At 51.9% G+C, this 21,552-nt stretch overlaps 2 protein-coding genes and 1 long non-coding RNA gene across 26 annotated transcripts in view; 1 reads left to right on the plus strand and 2 right to left on the minus strand.

Moving 5' to 3' along the window:
* The window catches only part of STARD9 (StAR related lipid transfer domain containing 9), a 134,640-nt gene extending 128,943 nt beyond the window's left edge, over window positions 1-5,697 (plus strand). For 8 of the 18 annotated variants that reach the window (XM_073800817.1, XM_073800819.1, XM_073800821.1 and 5 more), the window contains 7 exons: window positions 1,993-2,110; window positions 2,286-2,407; window positions 2,609-2,673; window positions 2,840-3,042; window positions 3,208-3,305; window positions 3,524-3,682; window positions 4,179-5,697. In XM_073800817.1, coding sequence (XP_073656918.1) covers window positions 1,993-2,110; window positions 2,286-2,407; window positions 2,609-2,673; window positions 2,840-3,042; window positions 3,208-3,305; window positions 3,524-3,682; window positions 4,179-4,280 — 867 coding nt within the window. In that variant the 3' untranslated portion in view covers window positions 4,281-5,697. Of the gene's footprint in view, window positions 1-1,992; window positions 2,112-2,285; window positions 2,408-2,608; window positions 2,674-2,839; window positions 3,043-3,207; window positions 3,306-3,523; window positions 3,683-4,178 lie in introns of those variants that run through there. The other 10 variants (XM_033851558.2, XM_033851559.2, XM_073800830.1 and 7 more) reach the window with 6 other exon arrangements.
* Window positions 684-4,220, minus strand: LOC141278006 (uncharacterized). Its single transcript, XR_012330080.1, has 4 exons — window positions 3,892-4,220; window positions 3,508-3,638; window positions 2,969-3,127; window positions 684-2,429 (listed from the first exon to the last, which is right to left on the minus strand). It is a non-coding gene; the product is annotated as an uncharacterized lncRNA (long non-coding RNA).
* A 1,888-nt stretch (window positions 5,698-7,585) lies between the features above and the next one.
* Window positions 7,586-21,008, minus strand: CDAN1 (codanin 1). Of its 7 annotated transcripts, none has more exons than XM_019935362.3 (28): window positions 20,878-21,008; window positions 20,158-20,648; window positions 19,714-19,917; window positions 19,354-19,523; window positions 19,108-19,221; window positions 18,947-19,025; window positions 18,404-18,524; window positions 18,122-18,231; window positions 17,564-17,653; window positions 16,592-16,667; window positions 15,846-16,051; window positions 15,431-15,551; window positions 14,942-15,088; window positions 14,659-14,825; window positions 14,180-14,267; window positions 13,845-13,934; window positions 13,604-13,658; window positions 13,247-13,383; window positions 13,058-13,161; window positions 12,621-12,779; window positions 12,211-12,274; window positions 11,966-12,044; window positions 11,632-11,780; window positions 10,104-10,211; window positions 9,913-9,976; window positions 9,569-9,750; window positions 9,198-9,305; window positions 7,586-8,381 (listed from the first exon to the last, which is right to left on the minus strand). In XM_019935362.3, the coding sequence occupies exons 1-28, from the start codon at window positions 20,965-20,967 to the stop codon at window positions 8,256-8,258; spliced, it is 3,699 nt and encodes a 1,232-aa protein (XP_019790921.1). In that variant the 5' UTR covers window positions 20,968-21,008; the 3' UTR covers window positions 7,586-8,255. The 7 variants fall into 7 exon arrangements, 4 of the variants coding, with proteins under 4 accessions (XP_019790921.1, XP_073656932.1, XP_019790922.2 ...); XM_073800831.1 differs by having other exon boundaries at window positions 19,714-19,920; XR_012330078.1 differs by having other exon boundaries at window positions 9,198-9,750.
* Window positions 21,009-21,552: the final 544 nt, after the last annotated feature.

Genomic DNA, 21,552 nt, shown 5'->3' on the forward strand with positions numbered 1-21,552 from the left:
TTGCCACTTAAATGAAAGAATATCTGTAATTAAATACCTAGAAGCAGGATTGCTAGGTGTCAAAGGATATATGTATTTTTAATTTAAAATATGTGATGAATATTTTCAAAATATACCTATTTACACTCTCAAATAACAATATATAAGTGCCTACTTACCCACATTTCTGCTTAACAGTGTTTATTAAGGGTTTTTTTCCTTCAATCTTTGTGAATCTTATAGGCATAAAATAGTATTTCATTTTAGTTTTAATTTGCAATTCTCTTGTGTCTGAGATGGAGTGCCTTTTCAGATATTTAAGAGCCCTTTGGCTTTTTGCTCTGCCTGCCAGTGTACTGGGTCCATTTCTGTTAGGTTGTTCTTTTGTTTTTGGTGGCCTTTCCTTATATTAAGACAGTTATCCTTTTGCCATTTGAGAGGCCAGTGGGTTTTTTCCCTAGTTGTTTTTATGATATGTTAATCTAGTTTTTATCAGTCTTTTCTTTCATGGCCTCTGGAGTTTGTGCCCTGTTTAGGAAGGCATTTCTGCACTATGAGATCATTAAATTTTTAAAAAAATTTTCTCATAGTATTATTAAATTCTCCCCCACCCTGTATATTTTTGAGCCACAAAGCATAAGTAATTTGTTTTGGCAAGATGTGTGAAATGGGTCTGATGTAACCTTTTCTTCAGACGGTGACCCTGTCGTCTCGCAATATTTATTGATTAATCCACACATATTTACTTTTGAAAGTCATCAGTATAGCACTGGGAACAGATGGGATCACACAGGAGTATATTATAGAGCGAGAAGAGGGCCTAGGCCCGAGTCTTGAAAGAATCCCAATAAATCAACTTATGTTTGGGGAAGATGAGCCAACAAAAGAAACTGGGAAGGAACACCCAGAGAGACAGAAAGCCAAGATCCCAGGGATTCAGGAAGCAAGTGAAAGGGAGATGCTCAGTAAGATGAGGACTGGGACCTGTTCACCACATCCAGGCACATGGATCTAGCAAAGGCTAGATTTGAGTGCATTCAGAGGGTATAAGAGGTGGGAGATGGCAAACGGTGACAATCATTTCAAGTTTATCTGTAAAGGACAAAAGAGCAAAGATGCCTGTAGAGGAAAGTTTTTAAAGGTGGGAGAAATTTTTGCATGCTTAAATGCTGATATGAAGAATCTAGTGAAGAAGGAGAAGTGGAGGCAATAAGTGAAGAAAGAGATCAGTAGTGAAAGGTTCTTGAGAAGGTGGCACAAAAATCTCAATCTGCCTGAAGTAGGAGAGACCACTTGGATGCTGCAGCAGGAAGAAAGGACGTAAGGATGGAGACAGAATATCTTTGTTCACTTTTTTTTAAAAGTAACACTAGGTTAGGAACCGATGATAGAGGTAGGATAGTGGATGCCTGTTAGATCCAGCAGAGGTCAAGGGTCATGTCATTGAGAAGCTGCTTGTAGTAAAGGTGTGGTGGCTGTATTGCAAATCGAGAGGATCATCCCCATTTGGTTCCAAATTAGGACCTTTGGCTCAGCTGCTGTACCTGGGGCTGGGGCCAAGGGTCAAGCTTTTCTCACAGCCCGTCACTTTTCTTCCCCATCCCACCTCCCACCTCCCACGTCCCAGTTGGGCTTTGTTTGCTGCCCACATTAAACAGAGCTCCAGCCATGGCCTCATTCCTGTTGCTGCAGTGGCGCAGAGGGCCCCCCCACTCACTGACCCCTGGTACCCCATCGTCTCAGGTCCCAGTTCATTCTGATTTCTGTTGGAACTCTCCTACAAGCAACCTTGAGCGTGTGGCTTGAAGGGCAAGGAAACTCTCCAGGGGGACTGGTTTCTATTGTGGTTGACTTCTCAAGGGCACCCAGCAGGGAACACCTTTTCACTTGAGCCTTTATGTTGAAAGCTGTTTGGTGCTGTTCAGAGGCAGAGGAGATAATTCTGCACTGGCTTTCTGGTGCTCTGCTCTCTCCCTGCCTCTGCTCTGGTCCTGAGCATCTTCTCTTCTGCAGGGGGACACAAACTTGCCTGATTCCAGAGACTCCTGGATAGGGGAGGTGTGGGGCCGCTCTGCAGTGAGGAACAGTCAGCTGAACCTGGCCGGCTCTGCCTGGAAAACCTCAGCCTGCAGTGAGTGGTGGGGCAGAGCTACCTACCTGGTGTGGGGACTTTGGGGCTGAGGTCTGCTAGATCCTAGGGAGCCACTGTCCCTCAGGAGGAGGGACATTATTATTGAAGGAGGCTGTTGCTGCCCTGAGGCCCTGATGCTCATGCCGTCTCAAGAGTCTCCACCTGTTCATTGTAGGCCGCAGAGCCTCCTTGGGCAGTTGCTGCTGTTCTCCGTCCAGCCTGTCCAGCCTGGGGACCTCCTTCTCCTCCTCCTACAAGGATTTGGCCAAGCACATCGTGGACATCTCTATGGCTGATGTGAGGTTTCCTGTAGCCGACTCTGCTGGGTGGGGAGGAAGAAAGAGGAGGGAAGGAACAGGGCAGATGAGGGCTTCTTCAGCAGCTCTCTATCTTTACAAAAGTGGGGGATTCAGTAAATGCTGGCCTGAGGGACTAATCCGAGAGTCTGCTTTGTACGAACTGTGCCCACTAATCTGGGTGTGGTCACTGTGTCCGCAGGTAATGGCTGCTTGCTCAGATAATCTGAACCACCTCTTCAGCTGCCAGGCAGCAGCTGGCTGGAAGTAAGTTCCCTTGCACAGTGTCTTCTCCCTGTGGCCCTGCTCGCCTTCTCTCCTTTCCCTTCTCCACCCCGGCTTCCTTGAGTCCCTCACCGTGAGCTCTTCCGGTGACTCTAGAACCCAGCTTTCATCCCCTCCTCCTCTTCCCCACCCTTGGTGTCTCCCCCAGCCATCAGGGCGAGGAGCAGGACGTGCATCTGTACTACAAGGTGTTTTCTTCTACTCGGCATGGCTTCCTGGGGGCTGGCGTGGTGTCCCAGCCACTGTCTCACGTGTGGGCAGCTGTGAGTGACCCCACCTTGTGGCCGCTGTACCACAAGCCCATCCAGACAGCGAGGCTGCATCAGCGGGTGACCAACAGCATCAGCCTGGGTGAGCCCAGGGGACAGAGGCAGCAGGGTCAGAGGCAGTGTTCTCAGGAGGCTGGGTACTCAGCTAGGTCCAGTGGGGTGTCAGGCTGTGGAATGATGGGGTGTCACAGGGTAGAACCCGGTCTGTCCATGTACCTTCTGACTTCCTGCATCCCTGCCCCTCCAGTGTATTTGGTGTGCAATACCACCCTGTGTGCACTGAAACAGCCACGGGATTTCTGTTGTGTCTGCGTGGAAGCCAAAGAGGTGCCTGCCTTGCTGGTGGTAAAGATGTTGTGGGAGGAACTTGGACTGGCGTGTTGTGAGAAGCAATCTTTGTGGGCATCAGGTCCTCTGGGGGAAGGAGGGCAAGTTGGGCCAGGGTGGGGGTGAAGGCTGGCCCAGTGTTGCCTTCCACGGTACTGACTGCACTGGAGCCTGTCCCTGTTTGTCCCTGTCCCTCCCATATCACGCAGGCTGAACTCACATTGCTCTGTTTCCAGGGGCAACTGTCTATCATGGCAGCTCAGTCTGTGTATGATGCGTCCATGCCGAGACCCAGCAGGGAGATGGTCCGAGGGGAGATCCTGCCCAGTGCCTGGATCCTGCAGCCCCTCACTGTGGAAGGGAAGGAGATCACCAGAGTCATCTACTTGGCCCAGGTGATCCACCTTGTGCAGCTGGCCTCACAGCATGCCTTGATTTGACCCCAGCCCCATGGGAGCTTTCTGTATAGCTGTTCAACATCCTTCAGTACCCAGGATCTGTGGCCTGAGAGCTGGAGACTCAAGGGTTTCTTGGGTCACGAATCAGTGGGAATCAGGAAGGAATGAGGCAGAGTTGATCAACCTTCTTCTGAAGCTGCTCTTACCAGAGCCTGGCGGCCTACATCCTCTGGCTGTTCCCAGGGTCCTCAGGAGATAGATGAGTCATTGTGAGGCAGAGCAGCACCCTCAGTTCCCTGACTTGACCTTTTGTCATTGGGAAGTGAAGCTTTTGCCTAGATCTGAACAGCAGAGCACAGGGCTGTAGACAGTTCAGTTCAGAGCCTCTCCAATCACAGCAGCCTGGGGTGGCTGCTTATGGCTGAAGTGTGCCCCAGTGCACTCTCCTGGGTCTGTCTGCACCTTTAACTCTTCCCTCTCTGGTTTATTTCAGGTAGAACTTGGTGCTCCAGGATTCCCCCCTCAGCTCCTAAGCTCCTTCATCAAACAGCAGCCGCTGGTTATAGCCAGACTGGCTTCCTTCCTTGGTAGTTAGCATCTCACGGTCAAGACAGTGCTCCAGGACACCCCAGAGATGCTGGGGCAGCTCTTGTTACTCTCTGTATCCTGATGTTAAGAAGAGCCGAGGCTACCTGCTGTGGCCAACTGGGCAGACAGCACTCATCCCTGAGTTGCCAGCGAAACCTAGTCAGTACTTGGTCACAGCTGGCACCTCTGCAGAGCGAGGGGGCCTGAGCTCCCGGCTGTCCAGAGGGAATGAAGCTCAACTCACCTTTTTGGATTTCTCACCTTTTTTGCCCGTCTCTGGGACCCTATGGCATACAGGCCACTCAAGGATCAGGACTGGACACAGCCAGCAGAGCTGGGAGCCTGCAGTGCTCTGACATGGTGCTTACTTAGTTCGGCGCAGCCCTGGGGCTGGTAGGGAAGCAGGAGCCATTGGCCAAGACTCTGCTCAGAATGTGCTCCAGCAGTCAGCTCCACTGTGGGATGGGGTGTTAGGAAACAGAAAACGGTTTAAAAAAACAGCTGCACAAACCAGAACACTGATTTAGAATTGTTTCTCCTCCCTGAATTTTTACAAAATGCTTTATTATTAATTTTTGCTTTGCCGCCCCTCTTCCTTTCCCTCACAGGAGAAGACAATTGTTTGGGTCTTGGCCCCAGTAAGGAGTATAGAGTAATGCTCTGTCATGGAGCCACCACTCCAGAGCTCAGAAGAATGGGAAGACCACTGTAGAAACTGGCTGGATAGATTTGGGGTTAGGGTGGGGGCCTAGCTCTTTGAGGAGGGCTTGGGGTGGTGCGTGGGCATCTCTCATTTCAGAGATGAAAAACTGTCTTTTGAAGACAAGAGGGAAGATAACGGACCTCCTGGAAGGAGGTAAGTGATTTGTTAGGAGGAAGCACAATTCCATTCCTTACCTCACTCAGAGATTTGGTCCCAGCCTTGAGCACTCCACGCACTGCTGTAGCCCCTTCTATTCTAGGATGGGATGGAGAATGGGTTCAGTTTTCTTGTAACTTAGCGTGGCTGAACTCGAGCTTTGAATATTCTGTATGGTTACCTGAAGTGTAGGGGTCGGAGAGATTCTCAGCTTCAGTTCTGGTGCCCAGAGTCTTTGGTGGAAGAGGGCGACCATATGGGGATTGAGAAGATGTGGTAAAAGGTAAATTTCTGTATAGTACAGAAGAGGTTTATTTTTCTAAAAGTATCTGCAGGATTTTGTTTTTCTCTTACCTCAGATTAAGTTATTTATATATTATTGAAGGTTTTTTTTTTTATTGCTTTTAAACTTATTTTTCTGGTTAATTTTTTTGGTTACACTTGATATATTTAACACCCTATTTATGTACTCTCATCTCTCTTCACATGACTCTCTAAGACCACTGATTGAAAAGTGCAGAACACTTGCAAATTAAAAGTCCAATGTGTACTTTTATTCAGTGAAGATTATCCTGGGATAGTCTAAGTGTGTCGTTTGGGCTCAGAATTCAGCCTGGTGATTGTGATGGCAGTAACTACTCATGGCCCAGTTTCAGGCTATATAGTTTACACATGTGTATTGAGTGTTTCCCATGAGCTCAGCACTGCTTTGCACATAAAGAGCAACCAGGTAAGTTGCCCAGCTACGGCCAGCTGTAGCCCAGACATGAACGTGAGGGAGGATTCCAGAACAGATTCCACTGCCACACTCAACGGTGACCACAGACCCCTGGAAGGAAGCTCTTTAACAGGTATGCACCTCTAGGGCTTCTGAGGTAGAGCCAGCAATGGGAATCCGAACGGTGGTTAGCCTGGAGGTGACTGTATCCCCTAAACTGGAGAAGCCACAAGCCAGGCATGTGAGTCAGCAAATCTAAAGAACATTAACTGAGGCTGATCTTACAGTAAAATGCAGAGGTGGTAAGGATAATCCAGGGACCTGACTCCAAATGATTAAGGAGAAGTCAGGTTTTGGTTAAGACAGGTGGTTCTCAGACTTTATTGTGCTTCTGAATCACCTGAAGGACTTGTTACACCCCAGGCTGGCCCCCACCCTAGAGTTTCTGATTTAGAAGAGTGGAGAGGGGCCCACATATTTGTATTTCTAGGAAGTTGCAGGTGATGATGAGGCTGCTGGTCTGGGGACCACACTTTGAAAACCACTGATACTGGTAGAGAGCAGGTCTATGGAAAACAACGTAAATACTAATGGGTTCACTAGTTCGTTAGCTGCTTGTCTCTGTAATTCCTTTCTTATCTTACTGCCTGCCTAAAGTAAACCCTTAAGGTTCACACAGGCCAGCGTTGTTTCCTGAATTGGGCCTGTGTGGTTTAACTAAGTGGGCTTTAAACTCAGCATCCTTGGGGCTTCAGGCTTTCCTCCATGCTTGCCTGCCTGTCCCACCTCACATGGAGCTGGGTGTCTGAAGTAGCTGGGTGTCTGCTTACCTCGGGGCTCAGCTTCCTGGGGCAGTGCTTTCGTTCAGCCACACCTGATGGGTGCAGAAAGATAAAATATTTCTTAAAACTGTTTTGGTTCCCAAGCATTCAGAACTTCCAGAATTTGCTATAGTATAAATTGGATTTAAAGGACAAATGAAGAGACGAAGAAAAAAAGGTTCAGATGCAAAAACTTATTGATTAGGATGAGCTGAGGGGAAGGGATGATCACTGCCTGACTGCGCAGAAGCATGATTACAAAGTGGTGAGACACACCCCCATTTTTAACTTTCTGTGCTGATGGGACCTACTGTAAGGGCTCCCAACTGGCTTTACTAAAGTCATACAGCAGACCTCTTTAGACCCAGAGCATCTTACCCTTCCGTGGGTTGGAGACCTCTTTGACAGCTAGGAACTTTTCTCCTAAGAAATACACACATATGCACAGACAGATTTTGCAAGCCACTTCAAGAGGGTTCACTGAGTACCCTCGCCTTCCCCTGACAGACTGAATCTCTGCGCACACTGCCAAAGTAGAAAAAAGGTAGTGCTTGCTTAGTCAAAATTGGTGCATTTATAGACACGTATAATGCTTTTGTTCTGAGCCAAATCAAACACCCCCAGCCCCCCAAGAAGCAAGCATCACAAGTGGGCAGTACCTGGTGAGTAGAAACTTCACTCATCATAAACCTTTAAAGGAGTTGAACGAAGTCAATACTGTTGGCAGTGGCTTAACAAGGGCCCCAGGCTCTCTGGCCTGCAGGGTCTCACATGATGGAATATTTAGGCATTGCTAAGTGGCCAACCAATGGGACAGCTCTACCCTGTCAATGCCCACCTCCAAGCCCACCTGAGACTTTGCAGCCTTCTACAGGGACGAGTAAGGTGAAAATAACTAGACATGAAGCCCTTGGTAAAGAAAACAGTTTATTTTAAAAACCTCTAATGTTCTGCCCGTGCTTGGCCCCTGGATGGAGCTAGAGTCAAAAGTTACTACCTGCACGGGACTGAAGGCAGGTGGGATGCAAGGTAAAAGGCAGGTTTCTGTTGGGCGAGCCCCACATTTGTTGTACGTTTTTAAGGAGATGGCAGTCCAGCTCCTGGTGGTAAGAAAATGTAGACTCCCAAGATTCATGTTTAACTTTACTCACAAGTTAAGCAGAAGTCACTTCCCTCTGTCAGTCATGATTTCCCAAACCACAAAGCTCTAAGAGATGCTGGGACAGCAGCAAGTGGGGCTTGAATCTTGTGCCGACAAGCCCCCACACATCATTTCATAATAAATGCCAACTCTTCTTCTCCAGGACTGGAGTCTCTAGGTTCTTCCACCATAATCCTGAATCGGGTGACCCCCTCCTGCTTCCTTTAGGACTTGGGATGGTGAGCCCACAGTCACGGGGATGCCAGGCTGCCACTCTCTTCCTTTGCATGTGAGCAGGAAGCCTGATGACAGACTGAGCTACTTCCACACCAGCAAGGGTCAGGGTGGGCACTTGGGGTGGCTCTGGGGCCTCCTCCTGAGGCACAGTCAGGCTGGGTTCCAGCGTTCTGGCGAGATGCCCAAGGTAGGGCCGCTTCCCAGCCCTAGCTCTGGGCCAGCACAGTCCCCCGGTTTGGCTGCACCAGCTCACAAGCTCTTAGCTGAGGTTGTGGCACATGGGGTTCAGCTAGAAACAGGTTGAACAGTGTTGCTAATTCTTCAGAAAAATCCTGGAATAAGCAGAAAGATGACAGAAAAGGCAGACACACAGTTCTAGATTGTTCAATTCACCCTTTTTACTAAAAATCAATCCCAAATATCAAGCCCTAGCTAACCAGACAACCTGTTTTATTTTTTCCCAACTGCCTTCTACCTGGAAATGGACGTGGAAACCTTGTCCCATTAGTACTCTAGGATGCTCAAGTTCCAGCAGGGAGAGTGAACTCTAATGGGAAGCTCAAAACCACTAATGAGTACTTAATATGCACATTATTTCATCTTGAAGAACCCCAGGAGGTCTAAATTATTCCCATTTTATGAATGAAGAAACTAAAATTACTTTGTCCCAAATCACAATAACATCAAGGACTAGCTGAGATTAAAATCCAGGTTATTCTGATTTTAAAAACCCACACTTGGGAATTCCCTGGTGGTCCAGTGGTTAGGACTCAGCGCTTTCACTGCTGGGGCCCAGGTTCCATCCCTGGTTGTGGAACTAAGATCCTACCAGCCATGTGGCATGGCCAAAAAAAACAAACAAACCCACAAACCGCACACTCACTATGCCATAAACAAACTATCTGCCTCTTCCATCTTCCCTTCCTCCGTGGACACAGTCCTTCATACAATAGATACTTAAATGTGAAAGAGGACCCCCCCAGAGCAGCCACTTCATTTCAGGGTGGTCCTCAAGAAATCTGACAAAATCCACTGAACTTTGGGAAGATCCTAAGAATGCCAGGCCCCATCACTTGCCCCCTTTCAGGATAAAAGGGACATATGACACCTGTTCTCTCTCCAGGTAAAAGGAGACGAGGACTCCTTACCCTTGGCCACTGGGCCTCATGGAGGCTGCCTAGGCAGGCCTCTATCTCCATCCGTCCCATCAGACCTTTCTCTACCAGCTCCCGGAGCAAGAACAGCAGCAGGTCCCACTGCAACACACACAGAGGAAGAGGTCAGGGTGGCTAGGAGGACTGCACAGTGACCTTGATACAAAGGGCAGAGCTGCTGAGGGAGGAGGGGGAGACGAGCCAAGACTAAGGGAGTCTGAGCACGGAAGAAAAGATAAGCACAGCCTCAGCAAAGGGGGACTAAACCAGCTAATAACATTTAGGGTGGGGATGGTAGGAGTAACACGACTGCAGAGGCTTCTCAGAAGCCCACTTGCCCCCCTCCCCCCACCTCTCTGGCTCACCTCCCTCGGCCGAGTGGCTGCCAGAAGCCCCACGTTTCTTGGCCTCAGCAGCAGCTGCAGCGGAACCGGCACTTGAAAGTCCTCCTTCCACAGGGAAACCAGCATGAGCAGGAGCCTTCGAGCCTGCCCTCTCTCCAGCTGCTGCTGTGCCGGGGGCCCTAGGACAGGAATTTGATCTGCAACTATGGGGAGAGAGGAATGCCAAGCTCTAAGAAATGGAGTCAGGGTCACGTGGCCCTGGGAGGACACAGAGTAGAAAAAAGCTGTTTTCTAATCTTGCTTGTACCCCACCCTGAGAACTGGGGGATCCGGCAAGAGAGTGATGTGATAAAAAGGAGCCATACCAACGAGGGATGCTAACTCCACAGAGCACTTTGCCAGATGCTGCTCAGCAGGTGGACACAGGAACTGGGGGAAAAACGGGGAGACCTTGGACATTAGCACCATCCTTAGAGCAGCAGCCCCAAGCCAATGCAGCTCTGATTATTACGCGCTGGACACGGATACATAAGAAGAGCATCTCGTCGTGTCTCACCTGGCGACACTGCAGCATCTGGCCCAGCTGGCCTAGAAGCTGCTCCAGATGCTCTGGGGAAACTCCCTCCTCAGAGTCCCGGGGCCCCACGGCCAAAGAGAGCACATCCTGCAGAGAGGGGTGGAAGCAGAGTAAGGCTTCGTGCCAGGCCAGGGCCAAGGAGGCCACAGAGAATGTGGCTTGGGGTGGGGATCAGCCAGTGGAAAGAGGCAGAAGGAAAAGGAAGACAGGGCCCTGGGGTGAAGTAATGGGCAAAGGTGCCCTTAGACTTGGGGCTTGGGCAGGACAGCACAGCTGGGAGAAGCAACCAAGTGGACAACAAAGGAACAGATGGAGCAGGTAAGCCAAGGGACAACGCGCTGCCAGAGAGCTCAAGAGATGGCACTCATCTTGGGACAGTCATACCTAGCCAATTCCCAGACAGCATCTTATTCTGAAAGCATTCAGGGGAACTGTCCTGTCGTGTACATGTCGTACTATTTTCTGTCCCTCATGATTCTCTGTTCATCTTCTCAGGAGAGTCGAGGTTTCAGTACAGAAATCCTCTGCATGTTGAAAACCAGTAGCTAATGGCTGCTGAGAGTTTTCTTCTCCCTCTTACTCTTCTAATTTTAGTCTTTTTTTTTTTTTTTTTTTTCAGTACGCGGGCCTCTCACTGTTGTGGCCTCTCCCGCCGCGAAGCACAGGCTCCGGACGTGCAGGCTCAGCGGCCATGGCTCACGGGCCCAGCCGCTCCGCGGCATGTGGGATCTTCCCAGACTGGGGCACAAACCCGTGTTCCCTGCATCGGCAGGCGGACTCTCAACCACTGTGCCACCAGGGAAGCCCTTTAGTCATTCCTTTTTAGTCTCTATTCCAAATCTTTATTCTCACACTACTACCCCAGATCTGGGTCACTAGTTTAGGACTCTGCCCCAATCACTCAATTCTGCTGCTGGAGGACAAAAGCAGCCCAACAATTCGTAAATGAACAAGCATGGCTGTGTTCCAATAAAACTTTATTTACGAAAACAAGCAGCAGGCTGGATTTGGCCCACAGGTTGTCAGCTGACTCCTGCTCTAGACAGTACCAAAAAATTTTTTTTCTCAAATTAAGAGCATTGATAGATTATTCTTATTGCCTGTAACTAAACAAGCATCACCTCCCACATAGGAGAACACTTCTGAAACCATATCCCAATACTGCGATGACTGTTCCTTAGAGACTTCCTACTGCACTGGACAGCCATTCCCTACCCCACTCCCATCATCATCTGTGTAACGTGTACTCAGTCAACAATTTTCACATCTACCCCTTTCCCTTTCACCTTTTTGGGTGATTCAAGTACAGAAGTCAGAGAACAGCAGTTACGAAAACCGTTCAATTCAGTTCTGCCCTACCTAATCCCACTCAGTAACAAAATGGGAACTAGCTGGACAACACAGAAAGCTGCCACACAAATACTAGAGTTGAGGGAGAGAGGAGGGAGACTAGGAAAAGAGCAGGGAGAGGGAGGAGGGGAGCCGAAGGGAGTAGGGAGCTGTGTACTTTTATCTCGGAGATGAGGTGGGAGGGGAGGGGAGCATGGTGCTCACAGGCACGGGAGCAGCCCCTCCGCTCCCCCCGGGCAGCTGGCTCAGGACCCTGGGCTCGAAGCATGCGACTCACAGCCGCTTTCACCTCCCTTCTGATCAGCGCTGCAAATCAGAGGGAGGACAGAAAAGGGGTCATCAAAGCAGCCCTGCACAGGCTCACCATGCCTACCCATGCCCTTCCCTGTTACCAGCTGGCTCTGAGTCCTATCTCCCCCACATGGCCTCCAACTTCCTGCCAGTCCACTTTTGAAAAACTTGGTCAGCCGCTCCCCCTCCCTGGACCTTACCTGTGACATTGGCTGACAACCAAGCACAGGCTTTCTCTGTTGCAAGCCCCACAGCAATGTTCTCTGCACTGCTCAGAACCTGTGACACAGAAGTTCTGAGTCAGGGGCAAGTTAGGACAATGACGAATGCCCAAGTCCAGGAGTGACCCACCTGCCACCAGAAGCCTCACACATACAACCCCGCAGCACTCCTCTCCCACCACCAACCGCCCAGCCCGCTAACCCCAGGACTCCTTCCTACGTACAGCTGCCGGGGTCTCCTCAGGGAGCAATGCCCTCACGGCACCAGGGCTCTTCTTTTGGCAGAACCTGAAAGGAGACAGAGGTCAGTGATGTCTAGATGCGTCAGCCTGGCCCACAGAAGGAAACGCCCCGAGTGCAGCAGTCGCCCAAGCTGGAAGGGCTCTGCCTCAGGGGAAGGCACCCTCAGCCCTCCGGCCCCACCCCAGATGCCCTTCCAATTCAGCTCTGGACTCTGGGCCCTAAAACCTCTAAAAACCGAGATGAGAGCCTACAGAGCAGGCAAAAACACAAAAAAAGCAGGGTGGGGAGAGGACCAATAAAGGATGAGTATAAAAGAGGAGGAAAAAGGGACAGGAAAGTAAAACTAAGAGGAGAGTGGAGATGAGAGGATTCAAACAGACTGGCGTCTTACTCCCGCCCCTGGGTCAATGCCTGGGCCCCGTGAGGGCACAGCCGGGAACACAAGATCTCCAACAGTTGGGCTGGATCTCCCCCTTCCTGTCCCTGCGTCACCAGCTGCTCTTGAAGAAGCGACTCTGCCTGGCGCACCAGATCTGCCACCAGCGTGGCCCTGCAGTAGGAACAGCAAGGTTTTGAGGTAGTTGGAAAGGGTGAATCAGAAAGGGGCTGCAACTTCAAGGAAACCTGGTCAGAACTAACTTGAAAGAACGTCAGCAATTTTAGCCTCCCCCCGTCCCACCTGGCCCTTGTCCTCTATCACCCGCTCCCCCGCCGCCCCTCAGCTGACTTTCCTCAGTTTGGCAACAAGGTGTTATAAAGGGGAAAATTGTAAGGAAATGAGACTGGGGACCCTCAACACCTCCATTCCCAATCCCAACTCATCCTCACTTGATATGCTTGACACAGTTCGAGCCGATTCTCTCTGCCACGAACTCCACGGTCCTGCGCAGGGAGGGTGGCTGGTTGTGGAAAAAGGCTTGAGCCAGCTGTGCCTGTTGGGAGGAAGGGGCAGGGCAGTGAAGGGTCCGCTTTCCCTTCTCCACTGCGCGGGCCCCCCGCCTCCGCCCTGCCCCCTACCTGCAGCCCTTGGGTGGTCCGGGGAGGCTGGGCTCCCAGGCCGGTGGTGGTGGTGGTGGGGGTGATTTTCCTGACGAAGCCCCCACTCCGTCCACTGCTTCCTGATACCCAGGAGGCGAGCAGTTTGCGGAGCTCTCCTGCATCAGAGAAGCCCAAGTGTTTAAGTTCCAGAACCGTCCCACCCTCCCCAGCATCTTGACTTTTAAGCATTTAGGGAATAGAAAGACTGAGGCACCAGGGAGCGCCTAAGAACAGAACAATGTACTGGGGCGCTGCGCCCACAGGGTGCCTTTTGGGTACTCATGAAGGGACAGGCCAAGGACCAAAGACCCTCTGAGGGGAGACCAGTATCCTCACCAATATAGGGGCAGCAAGTGTAGAGCAGGTGCTGGTCCACCACAGGCATGCTGTCCTGGGGGAGAGAACAGGCCAGTGTTGGGAAGGCAGGCTTCCCTTCCTCCCCAGTGTGCCAGAAACATAAAAGTCTTATATAAAAGGCTTCAGTCTATTCTGGCTTGTCTCCTGCTGGGCCCTACCGGGCAGCCTGCCTCCTTTACTCTTGTGCTTCCCATGGCTCTGGCTTGACCCCAACACTCACCAAGCCATGCTCTGAAGCTACTGTGTCCACCTCAAAGGCATCCAACTGACCCTCTTCCAGAAAGAACAGGTCCTCAGGGACTGTAGGAATCTGGCAAGAGATTAGGGCAGTGCAAGTCAGCACTTCAGAGATTCGTCACACCTCCTACCTCATGGTTCCAGGGTTTAGACACCAGGTTCAAAGCCACCTTCCTCTGAAACTATGGCAATCCCTACCCCTCCTCCGAACCTTCACCTTCTGGCCCCACCCTTGTTCAGACTCATACATCCTCCCTTTCCCTGTCTTCAGCCACAGTAGTCACCCCCTTCTCCAACCTGGACCCTCACTCCACCAACCTGGAAAAGCCAGCCCAGGACAGCCAGCAGCAGCAGCTTGTTCAGGAAACACATCTCCCCTTCACTCTCCTTTGACAAGACCAAGCTCCTAAAATGTAAATGAGGGTGTGAATGGAGTCTGTGCAAAGAGAGAAATGGAATACAGTAACAGAAAGCTATCACTGGCAAGGTACTTCTCAAAAACAGACCTAAAAGGGACTGCTGTTGTACAAGAAACCAGGTCTCATCACCCCACCCAGATCTGTACTCCCTTCTGAGCTGGGCCACAGTAGGAATAGAAAACGGCCAATCAAAGTGCAAATATTCAATAACTGCCCACTGTCTTTCCTTGTGGATCAAGGCCTGGCCTCTTCCCTGAGGGTCAGTTACAGCTACGGTACCACACAGGAAGCACAGGCTGCTTGACCCTCTTCATAAATGGCAGCCTCAGCAATGTTCTCCCCACACCCTTTTCTCAAGCCTGCTCTCTCTCTACTCACCGATGCAGGTGCAGCAGGAGAGTGAAGATGCTGCGGTAATAGTCCAGCATGGGGACGATGTGGTCAGCCAGGGAAAGGAACTCCACCAGCCAGGGCACCGTGAGCACTGCTCGCCGGGCCCGCAGCCCCTGCTGCAGCAGAGCCCGCACATCCAGGACCGGGGGCACCTGGCAGGGCCAGTGTCAGTCAGTGGGTGGGTCAGTCCCAGGGGCTGGGGGAAGCCTTCTAACGCCATTGCCTTGAAGCTCCTCCCAGCTCCCTTCTTACCAGAGCCCCCAATCACCTGGCTCCTCAGGGCCAGAATGGTGTCCTGGAGCTCACGGGTCGGGGGTGGTTCGGGCCCCCGGTATGGCAGGAAAGCCACAAAGCCCAGGAATTTAGCCAGAAGCCTCAGGCTGAGCAGCACCACAGCAAACTGCCTCCGTTCACCCTGCAGGGCATCAAGAAGGAAAAGGTCCCAAGCATAAGGCTTCTAGAACAAAACCAAATCTGTGGGACTTCTCTGGTGGTCCAGTGGTTGAGACTTCGCCTTTCAATGCAGGGGGTGCAGGTTCGATCCCTGGTCAGGGAGCTAAGATCCCGCATGTCTCACAGCCAAAAAACCAAAACATAAAACACAAGCAATATTGTAACAAATTCAATATAGACTTCAGAAATGGTCCACATCAAAAAAAATCTTAAAAAAAAAAAACCAGATCTGTTACAGATTTCTTCTTGAAAATACCCTTTCCCCCCTAGGTCAGAACCCCATCATCTCCCTCTGCTTTCTAACCTGCCAGTCCATGTCTGATTCCCCGTCTTCATCACTGGGCTCAGGCTGAGGCAGGGCAAGGCTGTTGAGCTCCCGGATCTTCAAACTCAGGCTATCCATGAGATGCTGATTAAACTGGAAGCTATGAAGAGGAGGGGGAAATAAAGGTACTGGAAGAAGTGTTGGAAGGACCAGAATAGAGAAGAGGTACTCCAGATAGAAAGGCTCAGCAGGGTAGACAGAGGAGGCCAATGAGGTTATGGGTGAAAGAATGAGAAGGGAAATGGAGGCAGGAAGTGTGAATTAGAAGGAGCCCAGGCAACACCCAGTCCCACCCTGTTATATTCCAGACAAAGGAGAGAAAACGCTGCCCTTCTGTGAACACAAACCTCTTCTGGCCTCTGCCCCCACTCTCTGTAAGACAGGAGACCTTTACCTGCTGGCACTCAAGATGAAGTCCCTGAAGAAGCCCTGACAGCCTGGGAAGGTGGGGGGTGGGCAGGGCCCCCCACTGCTCTGAGGGGCCACAAGCCGTTCCTGCAGGCGCCGCAACCGCCCCAGCTTGTCAGCTCCAAGCATATTTAACACATCTGGAGCCTCGCCCAAGACAGTGCCCCCAGCACCACCAGGACTCTGACACATCTGGGGCAGGGGGAGGAAGAAAGAAATCAAAAAACCAGTGAGTTTTTCTGGAAAGAAGGACTGAACAAAATGAGGAGGAAGTGATGAACCCTGTATCATGTGCCATAGATATGTTTTTTGAGGTCTGGATTATATTCTTATTTTTATAGGTGAAGAAACGGAACCTGTAAGATTCAACATCTGCCTAGGGTCACAAGAGCTAGGATTTGAAACCAGACCTGAGTCCTAACCCTGTGCTCTTTCTACCACAGCACAAATCAAGGGCAAGAAAGTAGCGAGGTGCTGAAGGAAGGCCAGGAGAGCCGGGTGTCTGAGGAGGCCTGGGGAGGCAGGAGGCGCAGGGCATGGGAGAGAGCGCTCCGCCTCCTCGAGCTGGCTTCCTGAGTTTCAACCACCACCCAAAGAACAGAACTCTTGTTCAATCTCCAGCCAAGGACCTGCCTGCTTGCCTGCCCTATCCCAAAGTGCCAGCCATTACTTGGCTGCCTATAATACATACTGTCCACTGTAGATTAATCAGTCTCCCGCTAGGGCTATTACCTGGAGAAGTTGTTTTTGGAAAAGTCGAACAAAATGGCTGTGGCTGCAGGCTGCAGAGAGTTGACTCATCATGGCTCTGAGGAATAAGAGGCAGGGTTGGAGTGTGATGGAAGGAGGAAGAGGGAGAGAAAGATCTGAGAGAACAAGCCAACCCTTGGGCCTTTCAGCCCTTTACCAGGGGCTTGACCAGACCTCTGCCAGAGCTGGCTGGCACAAGGCTATGGGAAAAGGTAAGGGACATTCTCCTCAGCCCCAAGACCCCTCAAAGCTAGAGATACACTTAACCAAACATGAAATAATACCACCCCTCTCATCTTCAGTCTACACTGAATGCCAGTGAGCTTCATGACCAACGTGGACAAGAGAATATTCTTTCTGTATCCTAGTTATCTAGCTATGCAAAGTTATCCGTATTGTCAAATGAGATGATGAAGAAAATGGAGGTCGGAAAGGGTCTAAAACTTGGGCCAAAACTCAAGCAAACTGAAATAACAGCATTCAACTTTTTCAAGCATTTGCAATCACAGAGCAAGTATGAGTGATTTCTGAGTGGAAGGAGCTGGAGAAACAAATCGCTTTTTTTTTTTTTTTTTTTTTTTTTTTCATTAAGCAGGCCTCTCACTGTTGTGGCCTCTCCCGTTGCAGAGCACAGGCTCCGGACGCGCAGGCTCAGCGGCCATGGCTCACGGGCCCAGCCGCTCCACGGCATGTGGGATCTTCCCGGACCGGGGCACGGACCCGTGTCCCCTGCATCAGCAGGCGGACTCTCAACCACTGCGCCACCAGGGAAGCCCGACAAATCGCTTTTGAGTAGAGGCAGAGATGGCAGTAACTGAAGAGATTAAGGAGGATAGAAGAAAACAGCTTTGCCCTGGAAGGACAAAGCCTTCCTTCAATCAGCTACCCAAGCACCACTAAGCTGCTCACTACTGGAAGCAAGAAAGACAAGGTGACCGGTGTATGAGCACATACCTGATCCTGCTGCCCAAGCCCTTCTCAAAATCCCAGCCAGGCTCTTCATGGCGATCTTCCCACTCTCGAAGCACCTCATAAAACACATCCCTGACAGACACATAAGAATGTCCGATCAACTGAAGCACAGCTGGCCTAACTCATCCTCAGGAGTGCCTTCCCTAGCTCAGAAGAACTGAGGACAGGACTATCCACAGCCCCGTTCCTTATCCTCTCCAGGGTTTTCTATGTGATAATGCTACAGACCCGGTAGCAGTACACCACATGCTTCACATACTTCTGTGGGCAGTTAAAGCTGATATGGCACTCTCGTCTGAGAATCCAGTGACTAGAGTCATACACCTGCGAGAAGGCTGCTAAGGTCAGAGGTTCAAGTCCATGGGCATGAACAGAATGAGGCTAAGTGGCCCTTATGATGTTTGCCAGGAAGGGCCTGGTAGTGCTAAACTACCACCTGTTAGTGTCAAACTCCTAGTTTCTATGAAAATGACACAGACTGCCTATCCCAGAGAAAATCCTGCTTCACCCCCTTCCCCCAAAGTTCCCTTTTCTTATCACCTCTGTTTTTTAAAAGTATGAAAGGCTCGATCACTGGAGAAGTTGGCACGATTGTCAGTTTCTGGCTGAAAGGAGACAGCTTGTGCAGAAGGTGGCATCGCCAGAGAGACCTAAAACATGGCAGTGACAATTAGGGACTGAAGCTGGCAGAGTTCATGCTCAGAAAACTTCATCCCCATTCCAGTGCAAATGACACTACAGTGATGTGAGCTGGGCTGCCTGAGTTATGAGACCAGAAAGGGTCAGGTCCAGGCTAGTAGATGTCTAAGATGGGGTCACTACCTTGGCAACACTGCCCTCATAGGCAGCTCGCAGGTGGCCTTGCAGAACTGGTGAGAAGCACAGTAGCCGTTCATTCTCAGCCAACAGCTTCAAGGTCCCTTTGTCCAGGTGGGAAAGAACGCTACAGGGACAAGAGCACAAATGACCAAGAATGGGACAGACTGAAAATAGGAAGCTGGCACCTGCACACCACACAGCGTGTTACCTGGAGCATGGAGCAGGTACATGAAGAAAAGTCATGGGCAAAGGATTAAAGATGGAGGCAAAGGGGAAGGAAATAAGAGAGACCTAATGGAGCAGCGAACAAGAGAGCAGGGCAGAAACATTAGATAAACCCAAAGGTCAGCTACCAAGACCACCGGGGGCAGTTTGATTCTTTCAAGGGCTAAATTCATAGCCTTGACACAAAATTGAAGGTTACGTGGAGGAAAAGGTCCAGGGTCACACTACACCTGTGTTAAGCACAAGCATGTACCCCAAGTAACAAGAGAACCAAGTGGACAACGAGAATAAGGCTCAAATGCCTCTGCTGGGGAAACTCACTGAAACTGATGCTCCAAAACCTGCACTGCAAAGAAGACACAATCATGGACACTCTGGAACAGAGGGCTTTCCAGGGAATCTAGAAGGACAGTACCAAGTTGTTGGCTAAGAATGATTTCATTTCCAGACCACATTTCTCAAAAAGAGGCTTGTTCACCAACCTACGGCTCCTGGATTTGGTTCAAGGTCACTGTCCTTGGCAGCCACCATCCTCCGGGCGGTAAGGAGCTGAAGGACGAAGAAAAGCTCCAAGAAGAGGTTTGGTACCAGGTTTTCTAGATAAGAAAAGAAACTCCAGGGTATTGAACATCATTCAGAACCAAGGCTCAGTCCTACATGCTTTATCAATTCTTTTAACCTGTGGTTCTACAAGTATCTCCATTGCAGGGCCTTTTGCTCTCACTCACCTGCAATGCATGAAGAGTAGACAAGGGCTACCAGCTCCAGACGCTCACGGGAGGATACTCTGGCAGGGTCAGCGGGTTCAGCTGTGAGGTTTCCTGTTCGGCTGGGGTGAGGACATCCTGATTCTGGGGTGGGACAGGCGGGAGCAGGTGACTGCTGCAGCAGCTTAGAGCTATGGGGAAAGAAATGTCGTGTATAGTCAGCCCGCCTTCCCCTCCACAGCTATACTCAGGTTCCTCAAAGAGACATCCACAGACCAGGAAACAGACCCAGGGTTCCCAGGGGACAAATCAATCACAGAGAAAAGCCCTGCCAATCCCCCACAGAGGCAGCTGACATCCCAGGGAGCAGCAAGGCCATACCGCTCCTTCCTGAGCATCTCCCGCTCCTCTTGCAGACTTCTGCACCCTGGGGAAAGGCTATGGCCCCAAGGGCTAGTGTCCAGGACTGAGGGTTGGGAACTGGGGACAGAGTTGATTGGGGGTGAGGTGAAGCAAGTCTTGGGCTTGGAGAGTGACCGCTCTTCGCTCACCGGAGTTGGGTTGATCCTGCGTGAAGGCTTGGTCCTGCTGAGGAGTAGCCACAGGTTTTTCTGATATTCCTTTCTTCAATCATCTCCCCCTCCACCACCACCTCCACCACAACAGCCTGGACCCCCTGCAAAATGCCCCTCACCACTATAGTTATCTCATCCCCAACCTTCTAGCCATTACCATGCTTTACTACAGAGCACCCAGCCTTAGTTTATTAACTCCCCTAGTAGAGCCTTCGTGCCACCCATCTCCCGGTTAAGGGCTGATTCTCACCCTGCAGAGTCGGGGGGAACCGAGCCTACGGGAGGGAATTCCTCCAGGTTGCTGAGGTTTGGCGGATCAGAGCGCGCGAGGCTGGGGCTGCCGGGGCTGCCAGAGCTCTTGGGCCTCCGGCCCCCGGCCCAGGGCAGGCTCTCCCCGCTGACCCCCTCCTCCAGGGCCCCGGGGCCGCGGCCTCCTCGCTCACGGGCCGGCCCCGGGCCCCGCCTCCTGCCCCCACGGCGGGCCGAAGGGGCCTCAGCGGCGGTGGGGCTCGAAGGCTCGGTCGGAGGGAAGAGCTGGCTGCGCGCCCCGCGGCCGCCCCGCGGCGGGCCCCCGGGTCTCCCTGGCAAGGCTGCCGAGGAGCCCGAGGCCTTGGCGGGGGTTGGGGGGCCCTGCGGGAGGACGCGGCTGCTCTGTTCCCTCAGGAAGTTCAGCAGGAATGGCACGAATTCCTTCCGCAGCGGCCGAAGTGAGATCAGCGCGGCCGCCTCCCCGGGGTCATCCTGAGGGAGAAGCAGCGAAGGGCGAGAGGGTCAGCTGCCAGCCCGGGGCCGCAAGCAGCCGGGGCCGCAGGGCGCGCTGAGGGGTGGGCGGCCGGGGGTAGCGGCCCCTAGCTGGAGCGCACTCGGCCCGGGCTGACAGCCAGGCACCCTAGAGGAAGAGAACGAGAGGGGTGGTATCTCCCGCGGGAAGGAGATTCGGACCAGCCTGGGGGCGTGTCGGCGCTGTTACCTCCGAACTCTGGGCGCTGCGCGCGATCCACCGCACAGCGGCTGCGACCGACAGCTCCTCTCGCAGCAACGACTCCAAAACGGCCGCCATCCCGCTCCAGGCGCTCGGAGGCGACTGCGCAAGCGCAGGCGCCGGCGCGCCACAGGCGCCCGGGGGGCGGGGCGACCGTTGGGCCGCGGGGTGTAGAGGGCGGGACCAGGGCGGTGGGGCGGGACCAGGGCGGGACCGAGACCGAGACCTGGGCCGGCGGCAGCGGCGCTTCAGCAGGCTGAGGCTCCGCCCAGGCTTTGGCTCAAGGCCGCGGATGGGTCCGCGGTTCCCGACAAGAGGTACGGTGGTTCCCCAAGTGCAGCGCACCACTATTGGTGAGGCCCGGCCCCGGCAGCTCTGGCCCGAAGGCGACCTGCCGGGACTCGGGGACGCGGCGGGGGAAACCAAGGGCCCGGGAGAGCGGCCGGACGGTAAAGGTGAACGATTCTCCAGAGAAGATGCCTATATTTTCTACGATAAGCACATTCTTTTCTTTCAAGAGTCTTTCTAGGTTCAGTCGTCACCACCCTAAAGAAGTTAGGCAAGGTCAAAATGAAGTTAAGCTAACTTTATCCTTTCTCAAAAGCTGAGTCTCCTGCCCATGCGGTACCAATGGTTTTCCCCACTCACCATCAACTGATCATT

Source organism: Tursiops truncatus, chromosome 2, assembly GCF_011762595.2.
Source record: "Tursiops truncatus isolate mTurTru1 chromosome 2, mTurTru1.mat.Y, whole genome shotgun sequence".
NCBI lineage: Eukaryota > Metazoa > Chordata > Mammalia > Artiodactyla > Delphinidae > Tursiops > Tursiops truncatus.

Bases quoted from the DNA above. Each gene is read 5' to 3' on its own strand.
- CDAN1 (XM_073800831.1), bottom strand. From the start codon at position 20,967: ATGGCGGCCGTTTTGGAGTCGTTGCTGCGAGAGGAGCTGTCGGTCGCA. The intron at 13,384-13,603 runs GTGAGGATACTG...TCTCTGATGCAG, and splicing joins CACTTGCTGCCCCTATATTG to GAGAGCTCCGCAAACTGCTC. The intron at 12,780-13,057 runs GTGAGGATGAGT...TTCCTACTGCAG, and splicing joins AACTGTGTCAAGCATATCAA to GGCCACGCTGGTGGCAGATC.